This window comes from Tribolium madens, unplaced genomic scaffold (genome assembly GCF_015345945.1).
Source record: "Tribolium madens isolate multiple individuals breed KSU strain unplaced genomic scaffold, Tmad_KSU_1.1 Scaffold_7;HRSCAF=85;Tcas5.2_LG10, whole genome shotgun sequence".
NCBI classification, from domain to species: domain Eukaryota; kingdom Metazoa; phylum Arthropoda; class Insecta; order Coleoptera; family Tenebrionidae; genus Tribolium; species Tribolium madens.
In genome coordinates this window covers 11,357,990-11,375,073 of record NW_025401050.1, presented here as the reverse complement: position 1 = coordinate 11,375,073, position 17,084 = coordinate 11,357,990, and the positions used below count along the sequence as shown (strand labels likewise).

Below are 17,084 nucleotides of genomic sequence, written 5' to 3'. Positions count from 1 at the left end.
ACAAGTGGATTTTGGGGATTTTTCGCATTTGGTTGGCGAAATTGCTCGTTAAAATAGCCCCCCAAATATTAAAATTGAGCTTGAAAGTGTGAAAAACAGTTAAAATTTTTCATTTTTTTTAGGGAAATTCACATGTGACTGATTGCTCGTAAAAGTGTGAAAAAAATAGTTTGATTTTTAATATTTTGATGAAAATAGGTGGCGTTCACATCGTTCGTCATAGCAACGAAAATTGACATGACATTAATAATAATGTCACTTTGACGTTTAAGTAAATTTATTTTATTTACTGATTGTATTTATCGGTTTATTTTATTGGAAAAGTGCGTGAGATTAGTGCTTTTCGATATTTCAATGTACCAGGAGCTCCCAATGTTTGTAAAAAATCGTTTGAAACAATGAAAATATTTTTCATGTTTTCAGATGGCTACAGCTCTTTATGCCACCGATAAAGACACCAGTGACGAATTGTGGAAAGAATGTGCGAAATGGTTAACAAGATGGGGAATGTTAAGAACAGACCATAGAGCCAATTGGCCTGATGCTTGTATTGCTGATTTAGCTAATATTCTTCGAGATGGTGTCTTACTTTGTAAATTGCTCAATAAGATAAGTCCTGGATGTATTGATATGAAGAATGTTAATTTAAAACCAGCCATGGCTCAAGTCAGTTGTTACTCTTGCAAATTTTCATCATTAATAATATTTTTCTAGTTTTTAAGTTTACACAACATTGAGCTTTTTCTCAAGACTTGTGTTATCTCGTTTGGATTGAAAGATCAAGATTTGTTTGATCCATTGGTGCTTTTCGAGCTCACAAATTTCCATAAAGTATTATGCACTTTATCAAAACTCTCACTTACTAAAGAAGCCCAAAAAGGAAATATTTTGTAATTAAAAAAAAACACCAATTATTATTTTCCTAATGAAACGATATTTTTTTAGAGGATTCACTGCTCAAGGTGTCAAAACAAAAGAAGAGGAAGTGATTTATCAAAGTCTCAAGTCTGTGTAAGTACAATATTCAATTTTAAGGTCAAAAAAAAAAAATTCTCCCTTAAATGCTGTCCCTTCATGTAGTTATGTCAGGACTAATGAACCAAGTTGGTTACAATTTACAATCCCTTGTCCGCGACCTGAAGACAGAGAAGAGGAGGTTTACGACGATTTGTGTTACGTGACCTTCTCGACTTGTCTACCAGAGGTTTGCAATGTTTTATCGCCTGTTGTTTGTATTTTTTTTTTTTTTTGACACGCTGTAGATTTCTTTTTTTTGCATGCCTGTTTTGTTATATTAGAGAAATGCCATCCAATACTAGAGGAATGAATGATCCGATTTATGATGTGGCGAGCGAAGAAATTTATCAAGATTTGTGTGCATTGAGGCCCATTAATGAGGTACTTTTTTTTGGCTTTTCATCCACATTTCAAAGTCTATAAAAAACATGATTAAATCCTGAATTTTCAGCCACAACAAACATTCGAAAAACGCGATTTTGTCATAAAAGAATTGTTAGATACTGAAAAAAATTATGTTGAAGTTCTTGCCAAACTGAAACGGAATTTTATGAAGCCGTTAGCTAATCAAATGAAACCCCAAGATCATGAAGCTGTTTTTTATAAAATTTACGTAAGAATTAAAAAAAATAAAAATAAAAAAAATGTAATTTAAATTTCAGGATTTACACGAAATACATTTAGCTTTTTATCGTGAATTGACCAGATTTCGTGATCCAGGCTATAGATTAAGTTCGATTTTTATGAATTGGAGAGAAAGATTTCTTGTTTATGGTGGTTATTGTGCGAATTTGACACGAGCGACAAATTTATTGCAAGAATTGTGTGATAGTGATGAGAATTTTAATGCAACAATTGTGGTAACTTTTAAACAAAAAAATTTCTATGTACTAAAAATATCAATTCCAGTCATATGAGAAAGAAGACAATAATGGTAGGTTTAAACTTCGAGATGTTTTATCGGTTCCGATGCAAAGAATTTTAAAATATCATTTATTACTCGACAAATTGATTGAAAATACCGATCCTGTGAGTTTTAGTCTTGTTAATTTTTTTTTTGATTTTTTTTTTTAAGAACCATGAGGAATATAACGATTTGAGACGAGCACGTGAAGCTATGCTCGATGTTGCTGGTTTTATAAACGAAGCAGCGAGAGATAGTGAACATTTGGCTGTAATTCAAAATCTACAAGAAAATATTGTAGAATGGTATAGATCACCAGATCACCGATTAGTAAATTATGGAAGATTGATTAAAGATGGTGAAATGAAAATCAAAGCACATGATGATCAAAAAATCAGAAACCGATACGTGTTCATCTTTGATAAATGTATCTTGATTTGTAAACAAATCAAAGTATAATTTATGATTTTAACTTTCGTTTTGTGTAAAATTGAATTGTAGGTTCGTCAATTTGCATTTCGAAATATTATTAACATAAGTGAATATCACGTTGATGAAACACACAATAGAGCCGTCTTGAGTCGAGATGCACGTTTTTGTTATAGTTTTCATCTTGTGAAGAATGATAATGTTATGGTTTATACAATTTTTGTTCGAACTCTTGAATTGAAACAACAAATGATTAAAGCGATAAATGATGCTTTGGATAATATTCATCCAGCAGCGCTCAAACGTACAAATCACACATTCGAATTGCAAACTTTTAACGGTCCAGTTCAATGTTTCCATTGCTCAAAATATCTCAGAGGTTTGATTTATCAAGGATACAAATGTACAGTTTGTGAAATCGGTGTTCATAAACAATGTATAGCACATTCGGGCCGTTGTTGTTCTCATAATCAAAATCCAACGTCCGATTTAGTCATGAATGGAGCCGATGCTTGTCTTAGAGATAAATTGTGGTTTGTGGGTGAGATGGATAGGAGTCGAGCACAAAACGAATTGGAACGACGAGAAAATGGCACTTTTCTAGTCAGAATAAGACCACAAAGTGAAGATAAGGATAAATATGCACTCTCACTCAAGTAAAAAATTCTTTTTTTCCTTCTACAAACTGAAATAATTAATTTCAGGACAAACGATACAGTCAAACACATGAAAATATGCAATACAGGGGAACACGAAGGAAAGTATTATTTATCTCTATCGAAATTTTTTAATAACATTGAGGAATTGGTGCTCAATTATCAAACAAATAGTTTACGGGAGAATTTCGAGAGGTACAATATTATAAAGAGTTGATATTTCAAATAATTGATTTTTTTTTGTAGACTGGAAGAAAATACGAAATTGTTGTGGCCTTACCGTCAACTGCTTGCAACAGTTATTCGAAATTTTGAACCGACCGATATTTGTCAATTGCAACTTCGTGAAGGTCAAATAATTTATGTTATAGGTAAAGAGGGGTACAGAGAGGGTTGGTGGAAGGGCCGAAATGACAGATACGAAAGTGGTTTTTTTCCTAATGGTGCTGTTCGAATCGATGGTGAAGCAAGATTCAACACTAGTCGTCATTTTATGCAATAAATAGTCGCGCGACTTGCCAGTAATTCATTGTTTTGATGTGTTCACACATGAGGAGAAAGCATTTATTATTATTAATGTGTATTTTAATTTTATATAATATAATATAGATGTGTCAAGTGTATCGGTGCCATATGGATATATAAATGACCGATCAATTTGGGACGGCCTTTGCAAGTACTACATACAACGAAAGCCACCCCAAACTATGAATATATTTTATGCTAGATACACGGATCAATTTTGTTATTCTTAAATGTATGTTTAATAAATCAAAGTATTGTTTAATTTGTTTTATTGGTGAACAAGTAATGTAAAAATAACGAAACTTTTTTTTATTTATTACAAAACAGTGAACATAATTAGAATTACATTTTCGCTCTAATAGACAATTACACATTAGGTAGGTAGGTACACAATCTATTAATTGATTAAAAAATCAAAAGTGGTGCATTAAGGTCAGGTGTAGTTGGTTTGTTTACTTTTGATTGGTGTTCAATTGAAAGATTTTTACGTACGTATAGACAGGTAAGACATATTTTGCAAATACTTTACTAATGTAATAATAAAATCACAACGTTTACTCACCTGACTTTTTTTTTTTTAGTAAAGTTCTCACAGGGAATTAACAAATAAATTAATACTGCCGCTCTCTTCTCTAATATTTCTTCTCTTAAATCCTTTACATAGACAATAATTTAGACCTAACAAGGAAAATTTTTAATAAAATACTTTGTACACTCGATAACCTGTATTAAATTAGTAAAGTATTTATCTAAATTATTCAAAATAAAATATTCAGACAATTATCGTACATTTTTTATACAATGTATATATAATAAATATTTATAAACTCTTAGCCGAAATGTGATTAAAACAATTCAAATATTGGCTCAAAGTTTGATCTCATTATCCGAGATTCAATGAAATTTTTTTTTGAAAAAAATTTTTTGGTCCCGTTCGATCAAAAACTCGCATTTAAATAATTTCAATCACATTCGACATGAAAAAGAAAAGCATTTTATTCGACAGCTGCTACGATTGGATGAGCTGGTGACTGTTCCGTTTCTGATTCGCTGACATCATTCTTTGGCCTATTTTGCAAACTTTGTTTCAACTCTTGAACGGCATCTCCTGTATATAACCTTTTAATCCCTCGAGGTAAAGCCCGACACGATTGCAAATTAATGGAATGCAAATGAGGGCAATTTAGTACGGCTTTCACCGGCTCTAAACTCACTGAAGAGCCACACAAATTCACAATTCTAAAGAGAAAAATTCATTTTCTTTCCTCTTATATTTTCTAAACTTACCTCAGCTTCGATTCGGCTTCTTTTTCAGCCAAAGCCATCACAGCTGCATCCAAAGATTCCGTCGCTGTACTCCAAGCCAAATCAACTTCGAGTAAACTGTGACTCCATTTCCGGACTATCAATTCCAGACCGGAATTTTGGGTCCGAGTTATATAACAGGCTGTTAAACCAAAATTAATTGAGAAAAAAACTAAATTCATCATTTATTTACCACTCAAAAATAAATGTTCAAGATCCCAGGCAGGTACTTTAACCAAACCGGAATCGGTTAAACGAATACACCCTCTAACATCTAACAAACGAAGTTTTGTACTATTTTTCAATATCCTCTCAATTCCGTCATCATCAACAGATCGAGAAGTAGTCGTTTGGTCTTCTTCCAAACCGGCTAAAGACAACTCCTCCAAAAGCGGAAATCCAGGTGAGGCAACCTAACAAAAAAAAAAATTTTTTTTATTTAAAATCGACACAAAAATATCCCCCACCTGATCGGTCAAACTAGCCGGTGCCAACCAAATTTGACTATTTGTAATACGCAAAACTCGCAATTTTGGACAACCAATTTGTAATTTTTCAACGTGTAAAAGTGCGCTATTGTGAGCAAAAGTTCGAATGTTGGATATATCTAAAAGTTGGAGATTCGGACAATTCGCCTAAAAACAACACAAATCAGATATTTCATTCATATAAAATGACAAATCGTACAGCAATTGACGCCATTATTTGAGTAAAACCCGCCATTTTATTATGAGCGAGCACCAAATGTGTCAAACGACTGCTCATCGTTTGGCCCATTGCTACCAAAGGTTGAGAATTAATTGCCGATGTAGACTGTAACAAAAAAAATTATACATTTTTTTTCAATCCAAACAATCAATTACGTTAATTGACGACAAGTCTAATCGTTCCAGTTTTTTACATTCTGTCGTTAAATATTTCAAATTATCAGCATTGAGGCCTTTCCAACCGCTCAAATTTATGCCTTGTAATTCAGGACAATTCGCACAGAGAGCTTCAATTGCAATTTGTATATCACGAACCTTCCATTCACCTAAACACAAAATTAAAACAACATACAAAAAAATTATTTCGCTATTTTTTACCCAAATTTAAATCCTGACAACAAGACAACCGATTATAAATCAACCAATGTAATTGCAAATCAGTCCTGAACGGCTCTTTCACATAATTCAAATCCACTTTGTTCCACAATGAAGGTGTCAAAGCAACGTTCCGCCACAGTTTACACACACGACACAATCTATAATTCAATTATTAAATAATATACATAAAATGTCCCAGAAAAAATCGAGAAAAAACGATTATACCCGCTACTGACTTTTCTATTGTTACTATGGTAATTTTAATTTATTTAATTTTTATTACCATAGTTACATGTATATTTCTATGGCAACGGTGCAAACCTACTAACATGTGCGACTCGTCTAGGATTTTATTTCTGGGACACATTAAAGAAAATAATTCAAGTACCTCACTAGATTCGGCAAACATCCATCTTGAAAACACACGTTTTGAAAAATTTTATATAAAATATTTTCAGGAACGTGTTCGCCCCAAACGCTTTGTTCTTGAGGCTCCTCCTCCTGATCCTGAGTACTTGTCACGACACTCTCATTCTTACTTTTCTTTGCCGTATATTCATAATCGGATACGTCCGTATCCGATGTAACTTTTTGTTTTTTCCGTCTTCCGCTTTTCTTTTTATTTGGTGCAGTAAGTTGCACTTGTGCGGTAAAATTACTTTTCTTTATTCGTATTTTAATAGTGTTTTTATCGCCACTTATTTGACTGTGATACATTGCAACTAGCGCTTTACGAGGTCTACCTCGTCCCATTCCACTTTTAGTGCGACTTTTCGTTACTTTTTTGATACTACCATTGTTACAATCGGTACTTTCCGTTTTCGGAACATCATGGCTACCACCACCTAACAAACAAAACAAACAAATAACTAGTTAATTGCAAGTTTTTTGACCCGTACTGGTGGCGCCTTGATTTTGTTCTACATCGGGTACGTAATTTTTTACTGGACAAACATTATTATTTGGTAAATGTTCGTAAATATCTCCGTTTGTTTCCGTCGCAAAAATCTCAGTCGGCATATCGTTGAAACAATCGGCGCCCGACATTTTTCACATTTTTTTTCTCTCTTTCAAGTTGGTAACCACATCGCTGACGCAAAGAAAAACCTAAAAATGTTTATTTGATTACTATGGTAACCAATCCGAATACGGTCCTGTCGTAGATGGCGTGTAACTTTGGAAAATTACCTGATTGTCGACAAAATGTGCAATTTGCACCGGCAGTTCAGATAGAAAGTTGTCTGCAGGCCATTGAGGGACTTTTTTCGCGTCTTTGAGAAATTCGAGTATGTAGGGAAGTACTGAAAAATTACAATAAATGTCATCCAATACCTACTCGATTCATTAAAAAACAAACAAATGATGATTTAAAGAAATAATTTGAATTGGGCGGTAAAATTCGTATCTAGTCCGCTCGTAAACAATCACAAATGACAGGAGAGAATAAATTTCGGAATTTATACAAATTTACGTTGAAAATGCGTAAATTCATCGAAATTTTACAATTCGGTGCAAATTCACGTTGTCCAAGACACGAAAGAGGCCTCGATCGAGTTTTTTTCTCCCCATAACGGATCATTCCCAACTTTTGCTTTTTCCCACAATAAATGGTCAAGTACTCACCTGAAACTCACGATAATACTCGGAAAAAACACCACCAATCACAATCACATCACTATTTCTTTGAGAAAATCAGTATTTTGGAAAACTTGGCCACTTTCTGATTTTAGTGTTGTTGACCTTGTTACTCAAGCTGCAAACATTTTTACAGGTGGCGCTAGTGCCATTTCAATGCTACAGGATTCTACAAATCGACGCCATCTACCGCTTAAAATAAAATAAAATTCAAATCATTTATTTCAACAATTTTTATTATACAACTATGAATAAAGTACAAAAAAATGAATAAAACGATTTCAATTTCCAATTGCTTTTATTGCTTTTCAAATTTGGTGTGTTTTTGGTAAAATAATAAGTAAAAATAATGAGTACGTGAAGGGGGGCTCCGATATGTGACTTAATATCGTGCAAAAGTCGTAGACAAAGGCACGTACCCCAAAAAACCTTGAATTTATTTAAAGCACAATAATTAAAAAGCAACATTAGAATGATAACATGAATAATCTCGTTAAAATTTGCAGAATAACAACAAGCTATAATAATAAATCACAGGATAGGGTAACAGAGGTCTTTCAATCCGCGCACAGTACATCAACAGTCCTAACTTTAACCCCCGCCAATTCAACTTGTCTCAAACTCTCCGGATCCGCTTCCAACATAATAATGCACATGAAACTCTTTCCTGTTGTCGCATCTTTAGGATACACCGTAATCGGTGTGAATTTCTCACACATTCCATCAGCATAAGCGCACAATTGTTTAAAAATAATCGGATGTTGTCTTTTGAGTGACACTCCACGTGCTCTCAACTCCTTCAAAACATTATCAATACTCAATTTCTTTGCTTCATCGTTTCCACCTTTAATTGAACTACATGTCAAAATGAGCGTTTCTGGATTGTCTTCTTTTTCCGGAATGGAAAAGTCTTTACTGAGCCGCATTTTGGCACAGCGAGACACCAATTGGCGTTCCCATTTGACGGCCCCAGTCGCCGGTGTCTCCGACACCACACACACAGCAACATACAGTACCATTTTACTATCAGGATTATAAGTTTTACACATTTGAACCAATTCAGAGTAGAGTTGTGGCCCCATTTCTGATGGTAGTAAATCCGGCCAACGGACATAAGTGAGTTCCCCCAAGTCACTTAATCCCCCTGTGAGAAACTTCTCGGCTTTGTCAGGTCCAGGAAAGAAGCATTTGACTGCGCCGAGGCCATGGCTGAGATAACCTCGTCGAGCAATCAACGATAAATGATTAAGTGTCTCTTTTTGTTCCTTGATTGAGGCAATTACTTGCCGACAAAGTGTTCCAATGCGTGAAAAAAGACAAGTTTTGCGATGTTTCTCCCAATGAGCCCTTCGACAACTCCTCGAACAGTAAATGTACGAACAATTGTGGCAGTTTTTCCAATTTGAAGCTTCCGGATTTAATTTTGGTATTGTTTTTCCACATCGAGAGTAGCGACATTGCAGAAGAGGCGACTCGAAACTGACTCGACGTGAATTGTTGTTGTTGGTTTGACTTCCTTCCGAACTACGACGACGTGGGTGTTGTTGTTGCTTCTTGGGACTGGTATTAGCTGACGCCGTCACTACAAAACACAAAAACTAGCTCAAAATCGAGACGAAATTTGAGGAAATTCGCCTATGACCTGGAATGAAACTTACACATGTCTCCTACCTTGGAGACTAGGGCTGGGGGCGCGGTCCGATGATGGGAGGCCCAAAAGCGAATCGAGAACGTCTTCAAGAGTTGTCGAACCGGGGGACGGTTTCGGAACACTTTCTGCATTCAGGAGACTCACATCTAGTGCATAGATTACATTTTTTTGGTTTCTTTTAAATCAATAACACAAAACAGCATGCGAGGGAAAAAAAGAAAATTAAATAAATAAAATAATTTATTTCAAGATTTGTGGGTGAAGAGTACAACACGATACATAGAATATATCTAAATAATAAAAAAATGGTACATACACAAAAAATTATAACATATTTAGTCGATTACAGACTACGTAATAATACTAAAATGAGTCAATTTTATTTAAATTAAAGTACACGAAAGAAACAAATATAAACAATTATACAGGCTGGACCATTCGTGTGTTATCGTCTAACACCGACCATATTAATGAAAAAAAAAAAAAACACACAAAAAATGGAACAGCAAATTCATTAAACGTGAAACGGCCTTTAGTAGTTGTCAGTGGTATTTTTGAAAAGTAAGAAAATGTAAAAATTTTGCTAAACACAATTGAAATAATTGCAATTAAAAAGCAAAAAAACTATATTTGTAAAAAAATGAGACATTCTGTTATTGACATAATAAATAATAATGTAAAACAGCCCTTACTTTCGATGTAATGTCACGTCATTTTGACGTTTTTGAGATTTTGAAAAGTCAATTTTGACGTTAAAGCCTGTTTTAGAGAGAATTTTCAAAAAATGTCAAAATTTGAATGCCCCATTTTTTATCGGTATAGTACAAGCAACAAAACGAAAAAGTACAAACAAACACAATTAAAAATAATTAGAATTAAAAAGCCAAAAATTTATATTTGTAAAAAATGAGACATTCTGTGATTGACATAATAATGTAAAACACCCCTTAGATAGTAAACTTACTTTCGATTAAATGTCACGTTATTTTGTGTCAAATTTGACGTTAAAGCCTGCTTTACAATGAATTTAAAAAAAAATGTCAAAATATTAATGCTCCATTTTTTAATCGGTATGGTACAAGAAAAACAACCAAAATGACAAACACAATTAAAAATAATTGCAATTACAGACAAAAAAATTGTGTTGACATAATAAATAGTAGTATAAAACAGCCCTTTGATAGTAACCTTACTTTCACGTCATTTTGATGTTTTTGAAATATCAAATTTGACGTTAAAGCCTGCTTTAGAATGAATTTTCAAAAAAATGTCAAAATATTAGTGCTCCATTTTCTATCGGTATGGTACAAGGAAGACAAACAATTAAAAATAATTGCAATTAAAAAATAAAAAAATATATTTGTACTATTCCAGACCAAAAAATAAGACATTCTTTTGATATAATAAATAGTAGTGTAAAACAGCCCTTAGATAGTAATAACCTTACTTTCACGTCATTTTGACGTTTTTGAGGTATTGAAAAGTTAAATTTGACGTTAAAGTCTGATTTAGAGTAAATTTTCAAAAAATGTCAAATATTTGGTATCCCATTTTTTGTCCAGCATTGTAATAAATTGGACGCCACTAGAATGATTCATCCTGTAGACAAACATTATTAAAAACACTAAAACAAAGATTTTTCATAAAACATGTAGTTTGTTCCGCGTCAAACTATACTATATACACAAAAAAAAAACTCAACATAATCGTCATCGAACACGTCAAAAGCCGTCCCAATTTACCCGAATCGTAAACTGAGAGGTGACTAAACTACATAGCACCACATAGAGAGCATCAAGACACCCGAATGTCCCCCCTTAAGCATGAACCGACTCACCATTATGTGTTTGTAGTTCTAGTCGAAGACTCGTCGGGGGTTGTGGGGTCTGTGGCGAATCCAACGGTTTAATACCAACAAAAGAGCTTTCCAACCAGCACAACTTTTGACTACCTCTTGGACTCGTCGAGCGACTCCTCGTCTCATCACCACTACTCTCTGGTTTCAAACCGCTGACGTAGTGCACAATCGCTGACGTCACTTCTTTAATCGAAGTTTGTATCTCATCAGGACTGGCTTGCGGTGGTTGCGACGACGACAACAAAAGACTATTAGCGAGTCGTTCAGCAGGAGTCCGCGGTTTGGAGAGCCTCTCCTGCGACCTCCAGCCCAAATACGGTTGTCGATAACTAAAACTACTGCGAATTGATGAGGGCGATAGCGAACCGTTGGGTTGGTGTCGGGTGTTGAAACTGCTCCTGATGGAGGCACACGGCGATGATGCTGTCGAGTTGAGTTTCGAGGTGGACCATCGGACGAAAGGTTGCGTTGTAGGGCTTAAAATCACCGGGGAAGTACCACTATTCGAACCTAAACTACTCAACGATGTGGTTTTACTACCAGTCCCCGTCCAACGACTCTCCCGTGATGATGATGACGGCTTCTTCAGGAGGAAACCTTGAGGGACTTGGTTTTGTTTGTACCATTCGGGAACGGTGAGCTTTTGAAGGGAACGCTGAACGCGCAATTGGTGTTCGGACATTACGCGGTCGCTTTTTTGGAGCTCGTTTTCAGGAGGCTGAAAACAAAACAAGCTCTGAAAAATCACATTTGGACACTAATAGCATTGTTATCGAATATGTTTAGTTTGAAATTATCGCATGACCTCGACAACTGATAAAATCTACAATATGTACACAAAGAATCGTTTCTTCAATGAAACCAATAAATACAGGATTTTTTAAAAAAACTACAGGGTGTTCCGGCTAAACCCCACATTAGAAGGGAGTTCGAACAATGATGTTTATCTATAGCCACAATCGGTTAGGTTTTATTCAAGTCATTTTGGGAGAGTTTTTATTAGCCTTCCCTATACCTAAGTTTAACCGTTTTCGAAATATTTTGATCTTTTTGAAAATTTTTGGATTTGAATCTTCCTATTAAAATCGATAACTCTACCATTTTTTATTATATTGAAATCGTATTTGGGTATACCAGAGAGAAAGGTTACATCTTTCCTCGGTGTATTCATAATTGGAAAAATAATTAACAAATTCCCAAAAAACTTCAAACACTTTTAACTCAATTTTTCTAAATAAAACACCCCAATTTTTTCTTCACTAAATTTAGTTCTCTTTCAATCCGTATTATCATTCCCTATACCTATGTTTGATAGTTTTCAAATTATACAGGGTGAATGTAATAGAAAATAATAATTTATATAAATTAAAGTAATATAAAAAAATATGATAGTATTCTTAGTACGAAATTTTATTTTGTTTTTGAATTATGCGATTTTTTTTTGTCAAAATTGCAATTTATGTAAAATTTTGGAAAAATTAACTATAAAGTAGATAGTTTTACAACTAGATCATAACTTTCATGAGAAAAATGGTTTTATCGTGGGTTGCCATTTGAAAAAAAATTTTTTTTGTAGAACTCAAAAACAAAACAAAAATTAGAAAAAATTTATTCTAGATAAAACATCACATTTTTATAGAACTTTATCATTCATCAATTAGTTTTTCCAAAAAATAAATAATTTAAACGAAAAACGTTTGGTTCCATACTTTTTATTCACCTGGTATAACTTCTTTTGGTATTGTGAGAAATTCATTGGTCATTTAGCATAGGTTGTCTTAGAATTTAGAAAAAAATAGAATATCAAAGTTATTCAAAACATTAAATAACTTTAATTTGTATTTACGAAAAGAATAACACAATTGTGAAAAAATTTGGCGTTTTTCAGTCAGAAATATTTCCATGGCAAACTACCATAAATAGTAATGAATTTCTTCCATTGTAAAAAAAAGTCAAAGTAACTTGGAAATCATTAAATTTAGGTATAGGGAATGTAGATACAGATCGATGCAGAATTAAATTCTCTTTCATTTAGTCAAGAAAAAATTAGGGCCTTCCATTTGAAAAAATTGACTTACAGGTATTTGAAGTTTCCCAAACGTAACCTTAAATTTTGGAGGTTTGTTAATTATTTTTCCAATTACAAATAAACAAAAGAAAAGATCTAACTTTTCTTTTTCATTTGCCCCAATACCATTTCAAAATAATTAAAAATAGTAGAGTTATCGATTTTTCGAGAAAAAGATGCAAATTAAAAATACTAAAAAAGTCTAAATATTTCAAAAACTGTTAAATTTAGGTATAGGAAAGTCTGATAAAAAATCTTTCAAAATCACTTGAGTAATCCAAAAGAGCAATAAAAAACATAACTTTCTATTTAAAATAACGAAGTTGATACCCATTTCCGGTCAAACCGGAAGTGCAGCCATTTTGAAAATATTTTCATTGAGTAGAATCTAAACGATTATGGCTATAGTCAAAATTTCAGATAAATATCACTGTTACAGCTTTCAATACTTCTAATGTGGGGTTTAGCCGGAACGCCCTGTATACTCGTTTTCATATTACTGTGCCGTTGGATTTTAAATTAAAAATGCCTTTAGACTTCTACAACCTACTTGATGCACACTAATATAAAAGAGTTTGTTTCAAATTGTCGAAAATAATTGAAAATAATGTTTGCTAGACAACGACCCAATTCCTACAAACAGCAACGCAACAACTATTGATTGAAAGTTTGGTTATTCTCGGCAATTTGAAACAGATACAATCTTAGAACCACCGACTTTGTGCCACTCTGTATATTGTATAGTCAACAATAGCCTTGATAATAACAATGTGAAAATGACTTACATTATCTTCCCACAGCATACTGAGACGGACCCATTGTTGACAATACAAATCATTATCGAGATGTCCAGGCATCTCATATTCACAATCACTATAAAAAATAATCTTAAAATCATCATCCATGTTGACGAGTAACTGTGCAAGTGATGTTTTTTGTCATTTTTAATGAAATAATTGGCACTAATTAACCTTCGTACGATTAAATTAAATGATGGGTTATTAAAAACTACTTAAAAAAATTGTTAATGAAATCATTTAGGGATTGATGAAATAAAATAAGCTTCATTCAATAACACACTTTCTTACCTCGACAATTTGCATGGATTGCCAAAGACGCTATACGTAATACTATAAAAATAATAAACAATCAATCAATTAATTATGTCTCGAGATTAGAATTTTGAGTTGATGCACCATTTAATTAGGTGACAAAAATAAAATTCTTTAACTTGTTTAAATATTTATTCGGTTGCATTTTAACAGTAATTCGCAGGTTAGTAGGGGCAACGAACTCGAAATGATATTTTTTTTCGGTTTCGAGTCAATTTTCATTATTATTAGATGCGATAAAAATAGATGCGGTTAATATTGTTTATCAGGATGTGAATAAATTGCACTCAATTTTATTTGATAATAAACGCAAATAGAAAAGTTAATTTTTTGTAGCCAACGGCAGTTTCAGGTAAACGTGGGAGTGACCTACTAGGCGGCTTATTCCCTCTTACTTCCGTCCTTTTAAACCGGATGTTTGAATGCACTTTCCGGTAAAAGCCATCATTGTCTTTAGTCCAAACATCGAATCGAATTTTTGCGCATTCGTAAATCTAACAGTTTCACATGCACTCACGCGAAGGAGGCCACGCACCTCCAAGCACATTCCATCGTTTCTTCCATTATATACAGGGTGTTCCGGCCAAACTCCACGTTAAAAGTATTGAGAGTTCTAACAATGACATTTATCTAAAATTTTGTCCATAATCATAGTCGGTTACGTTCTGCTCAATAAAAAGATTTTCAAGATGGCAGCACTTCCGGTTATACCGGAAATGGGTATCAACTTCGTTATTTTAAATAGAAAGTTATGTTTTTTATTGCGTTTTTGGATTATTCAAGTAATTTTGAGAGAGTTTTTATTAGGCTTCCCTATACCTAAGTTTAACCGTTTTCGAAATATTTAGATCTTTTTAATTTTTTTTGGATTTGAATGTTCCTAATCAAAAATCGATAACTCTAACATTTTTTATTATGTTGAAATCGTATTTGGGTTTACCAGAGAGAAAGGTTAGATCTTTCCTTCGGTGTATTCACAATTGGAAAAATAATTAACAAACTGCCAAAAAACGTCAAATACTTTTAACTCAATTTTTCTAAATAAAACACCCCAATTTTTTCTTTACTAAATGGAGGAGAATTTAGTTCTTTTTAAATTTAATGTGCACTCGTATTTACGAAAAGAAGAAGACAATTGTGAAAAAATTTGAGGTTTATTTTAGTAATGAATTTCTTCCATTGTAAAAAAAAGTCAAAATAACTTGGAAATCATTAAATTTAGGGAATGTTGATACAGATCGATGCAGAATTCAATTCTCTTTCATTTAGTCAAGAAAAAATTAGAGCCTTCCATTTAAAAAAAAATGTCTTACGGGTATTTGAAGTTTCCCAAACGTAACCTTAAATTTTGGAGGTTTGTTAATTATTTTTCCAATTAGAAATACACAAAAAAAAAGATCTAACCTTTCTTTTTCATATGCCTGAATACGATTTCAAAATAATTAAAAATGGCAGAGTTATCAAATAGGAAGATTCAAATCTAAAATTTTTAAAAAATGTCTAAATATCTCGAAAACGGTTAAACTTAGGTATAGGGAAGTCTGATAAAAACATTCTCAAAATTACTTGAGTAATCCAAAAACGCAATAAAACCATAACTTTCTATTTAAAATAACGAAGTTAATACCCATTTCTGGTGTAACCGGAAGTGCTGCCATCTTGAAAATATTTTCATTGAGCAGAACTCAACCGATTATAATTATAAACAAAATTTTAAATAAATATCATTGTTACAACTCTACTTCTAATGTGAGGTTTAGCCGGAACACCCTGTAGATGTGCATCAAGTGTTTTAAAATCGGCAAAGTTTATAATTGTTTTAGGGCGGAAAGTTACTCATTCCAGATGGCTCGCCACTAACATCTGCAATATCACAAACGCCCATGTGTTTGTAATTTAAAACAGTAGTAAACACTGTATTTTGTTTAGATCAACACTCGAATTTTCTTTATTGCGAAAAAAATACAGAAACAGAATGACTAATAAGTAACATCTATTTACCTACAAACAGACAATGACGTCATTTGAAAATAATGCACAGTGTTGCCTCACCTCTCATAGATAGTTAGTTATTGCTATTAAAGGAACAAAACACTAACCACACTTGCACTCAACACTTTTTTCCAAGAAATATATTTTTTCAACTTGCATTATAATATGTAATATCTGTTCCAAATTGCTGAAAACATTCAAGGTCACACAGTTGCTAGGATACGCGTACAAAGAGTGACCTTGAAAATAAAAAATGCTCAAAATCAAAGCCGACCATGACTTTTTACAAAGTTTTTTAAATAAAATATAATCGAGTAATACTAGAAGTAGGTTTGACCTAAATTTGATCAACTTATCATAAATGAGAAAAAGTGGAATAAGTTATAGTGTGTTTCAAATTGCTGTGGACCGGGACCACCTGTATACACCAAAAAAAAAAAAAAAAATAAAATAAAAAATGTACTTTACCTCAACAACTTTGAGATTCTGCTTGTCCAAGAGGAACTCCATCGATTTGTGTGGCCTGGTTGGGGGCGCTTCGGCGTTGTTGTCTCTTGTATCGTCGCCGCCGACGCCGAGAAGGTGGCCGAGTCGGGGCTCGGCCCCCAAATTGAGCAAACTTCTCGTTTTCACATTTGTACCACTTGTAATGACTGTCACTTCTGTATCCAGATCGGTTTCGATAAGCCCCATGGGCTCCATCGGCCGGGGGCACGAATCAATAGTCTTTCGACGGCGATGCTCCGGATCGTGATGATGGACAGGGCGGCGATGGTGCGCATTCTCGCCCTTGCTTTTTACGCTTGCGCCAATTACACGAGGGGGTGCCCGAGGCAGGGGCGGCTTT

The 17,084-nt window shown here is 33.6% G+C and overlaps 3 protein-coding genes across 4 annotated transcripts in view; 1 reads left to right on the top strand and 2 right to left on the bottom strand.

Annotated features, from left to right (window-relative positions):
• Positions 1-3,793, top strand: LOC123009632 (protein vav). 2 transcript variants are annotated; one of them, XM_044406070.1, is made up of 12 exons: positions 1-374; positions 424-666; positions 715-890; positions 946-1,011; positions 1,081-1,204; positions 1,469-1,630; positions 1,680-1,877; positions 1,927-2,046; positions 2,093-2,374; positions 2,423-3,006; positions 3,055-3,201; positions 3,253-3,793. In XM_044406070.1, the coding sequence occupies exons 2-12, from the start codon at positions 424-426 to the stop codon at positions 3,506-3,508; spliced, it is 2,358 nt and encodes a 785-aa protein (XP_044262005.1). In that variant the 5' UTR covers positions 1-374; the 3' UTR covers positions 3,509-3,793. The 2 variants fall into 2 exon arrangements, with proteins under 2 accessions (XP_044262005.1, XP_044262006.1); XM_044406071.1 differs by lacking the exon at positions 1,081-1,204 and adding an exon at positions 1,299-1,398 and having other exon boundaries at positions 5-374.
• A 26-nt stretch (positions 3,794-3,819) lies between these two features.
• LOC123009633 (F-box/LRR-repeat protein 6) lies at positions 3,820-7,700 on the bottom strand. The gene is made up of 11 exons (XM_044406072.1): positions 7,545-7,700; positions 7,110-7,222; positions 6,821-7,028; positions 6,310-6,766; positions 5,922-6,079; positions 5,700-5,869; positions 5,524-5,649; positions 5,304-5,471; positions 5,030-5,249; positions 4,819-4,978; positions 3,820-4,770 (listed from the first exon to the last, which is right to left on the bottom strand). The coding sequence occupies exons 3-11, from the start codon at positions 6,966-6,968 to the stop codon at positions 4,527-4,529; spliced, it is 1,851 nt and encodes a 616-aa protein (XP_044262007.1). The 5' UTR covers positions 6,969-7,028; positions 7,110-7,222; positions 7,545-7,700; the 3' UTR covers positions 3,820-4,526.
• A 70-nt stretch (positions 7,701-7,770) lies between these two features.
• LOC123009630 overlaps positions 7,771-17,084 on the bottom strand; it is a 21,438-nt gene continuing 12,124 nt past the window's right edge. Inside the window, exons 6-9 of the mRNA XM_044406069.1 lie at positions 16,706-17,084; positions 11,045-11,783; positions 9,228-9,353; positions 7,771-9,138 (exon numbers count right to left, since the gene is read on the bottom strand). The exon at positions 16,706-17,084 is cut by the window's right edge and continues 187 nt beyond it. Coding sequence (XP_044262004.1) covers positions 8,114-9,138; positions 9,228-9,353; positions 11,045-11,783; positions 16,706-17,084 — 2,269 coding nt within the window. The 3' untranslated portion in view covers positions 7,771-8,113. The remainder of the gene's footprint in view (positions 9,139-9,227; positions 9,354-11,044; positions 11,784-16,705) is intronic.

Coding starts and splice junctions, on each gene's coding strand:
- LOC123009632 (XM_044406070.1), top strand. CDS start 424: ATGGCTACAGCTCTTTATGCCACCGATAAAGACACCAGTGACGAATTG. Junction 1,631..1,679: donor CTGTTTTTTATAAAATTTAC/GTAAGAATTAAA, acceptor TTTAAATTTCAG/GATTTACACGAAATACATTT. Junction 3,202..3,252: donor TTACGGGAGAATTTCGAGAG/GTACAATATTAT, acceptor TTTTTTTTGTAG/ACTGGAAGAAAATACGAAAT.
- LOC123009633 (XM_044406072.1), bottom strand. CDS start 6,968: ATGTCGGGCGCCGATTGTTTCAACGATATGCCGACTGAGATTTTTGCG. Junction 6,080..6,309: donor TGTTTGCCGAATCTAGTGAG/GTACTTGAATTA, acceptor ATTGAATTATAG/ATTGTGTCGTGTGTGTAAAC. Junction 5,250..5,303: donor CGGCTAGTTTGACCGATCAG/GTGGGGGATATT, acceptor TTTTTTTGTTAG/GTTGCCTCACCTGGATTTCC.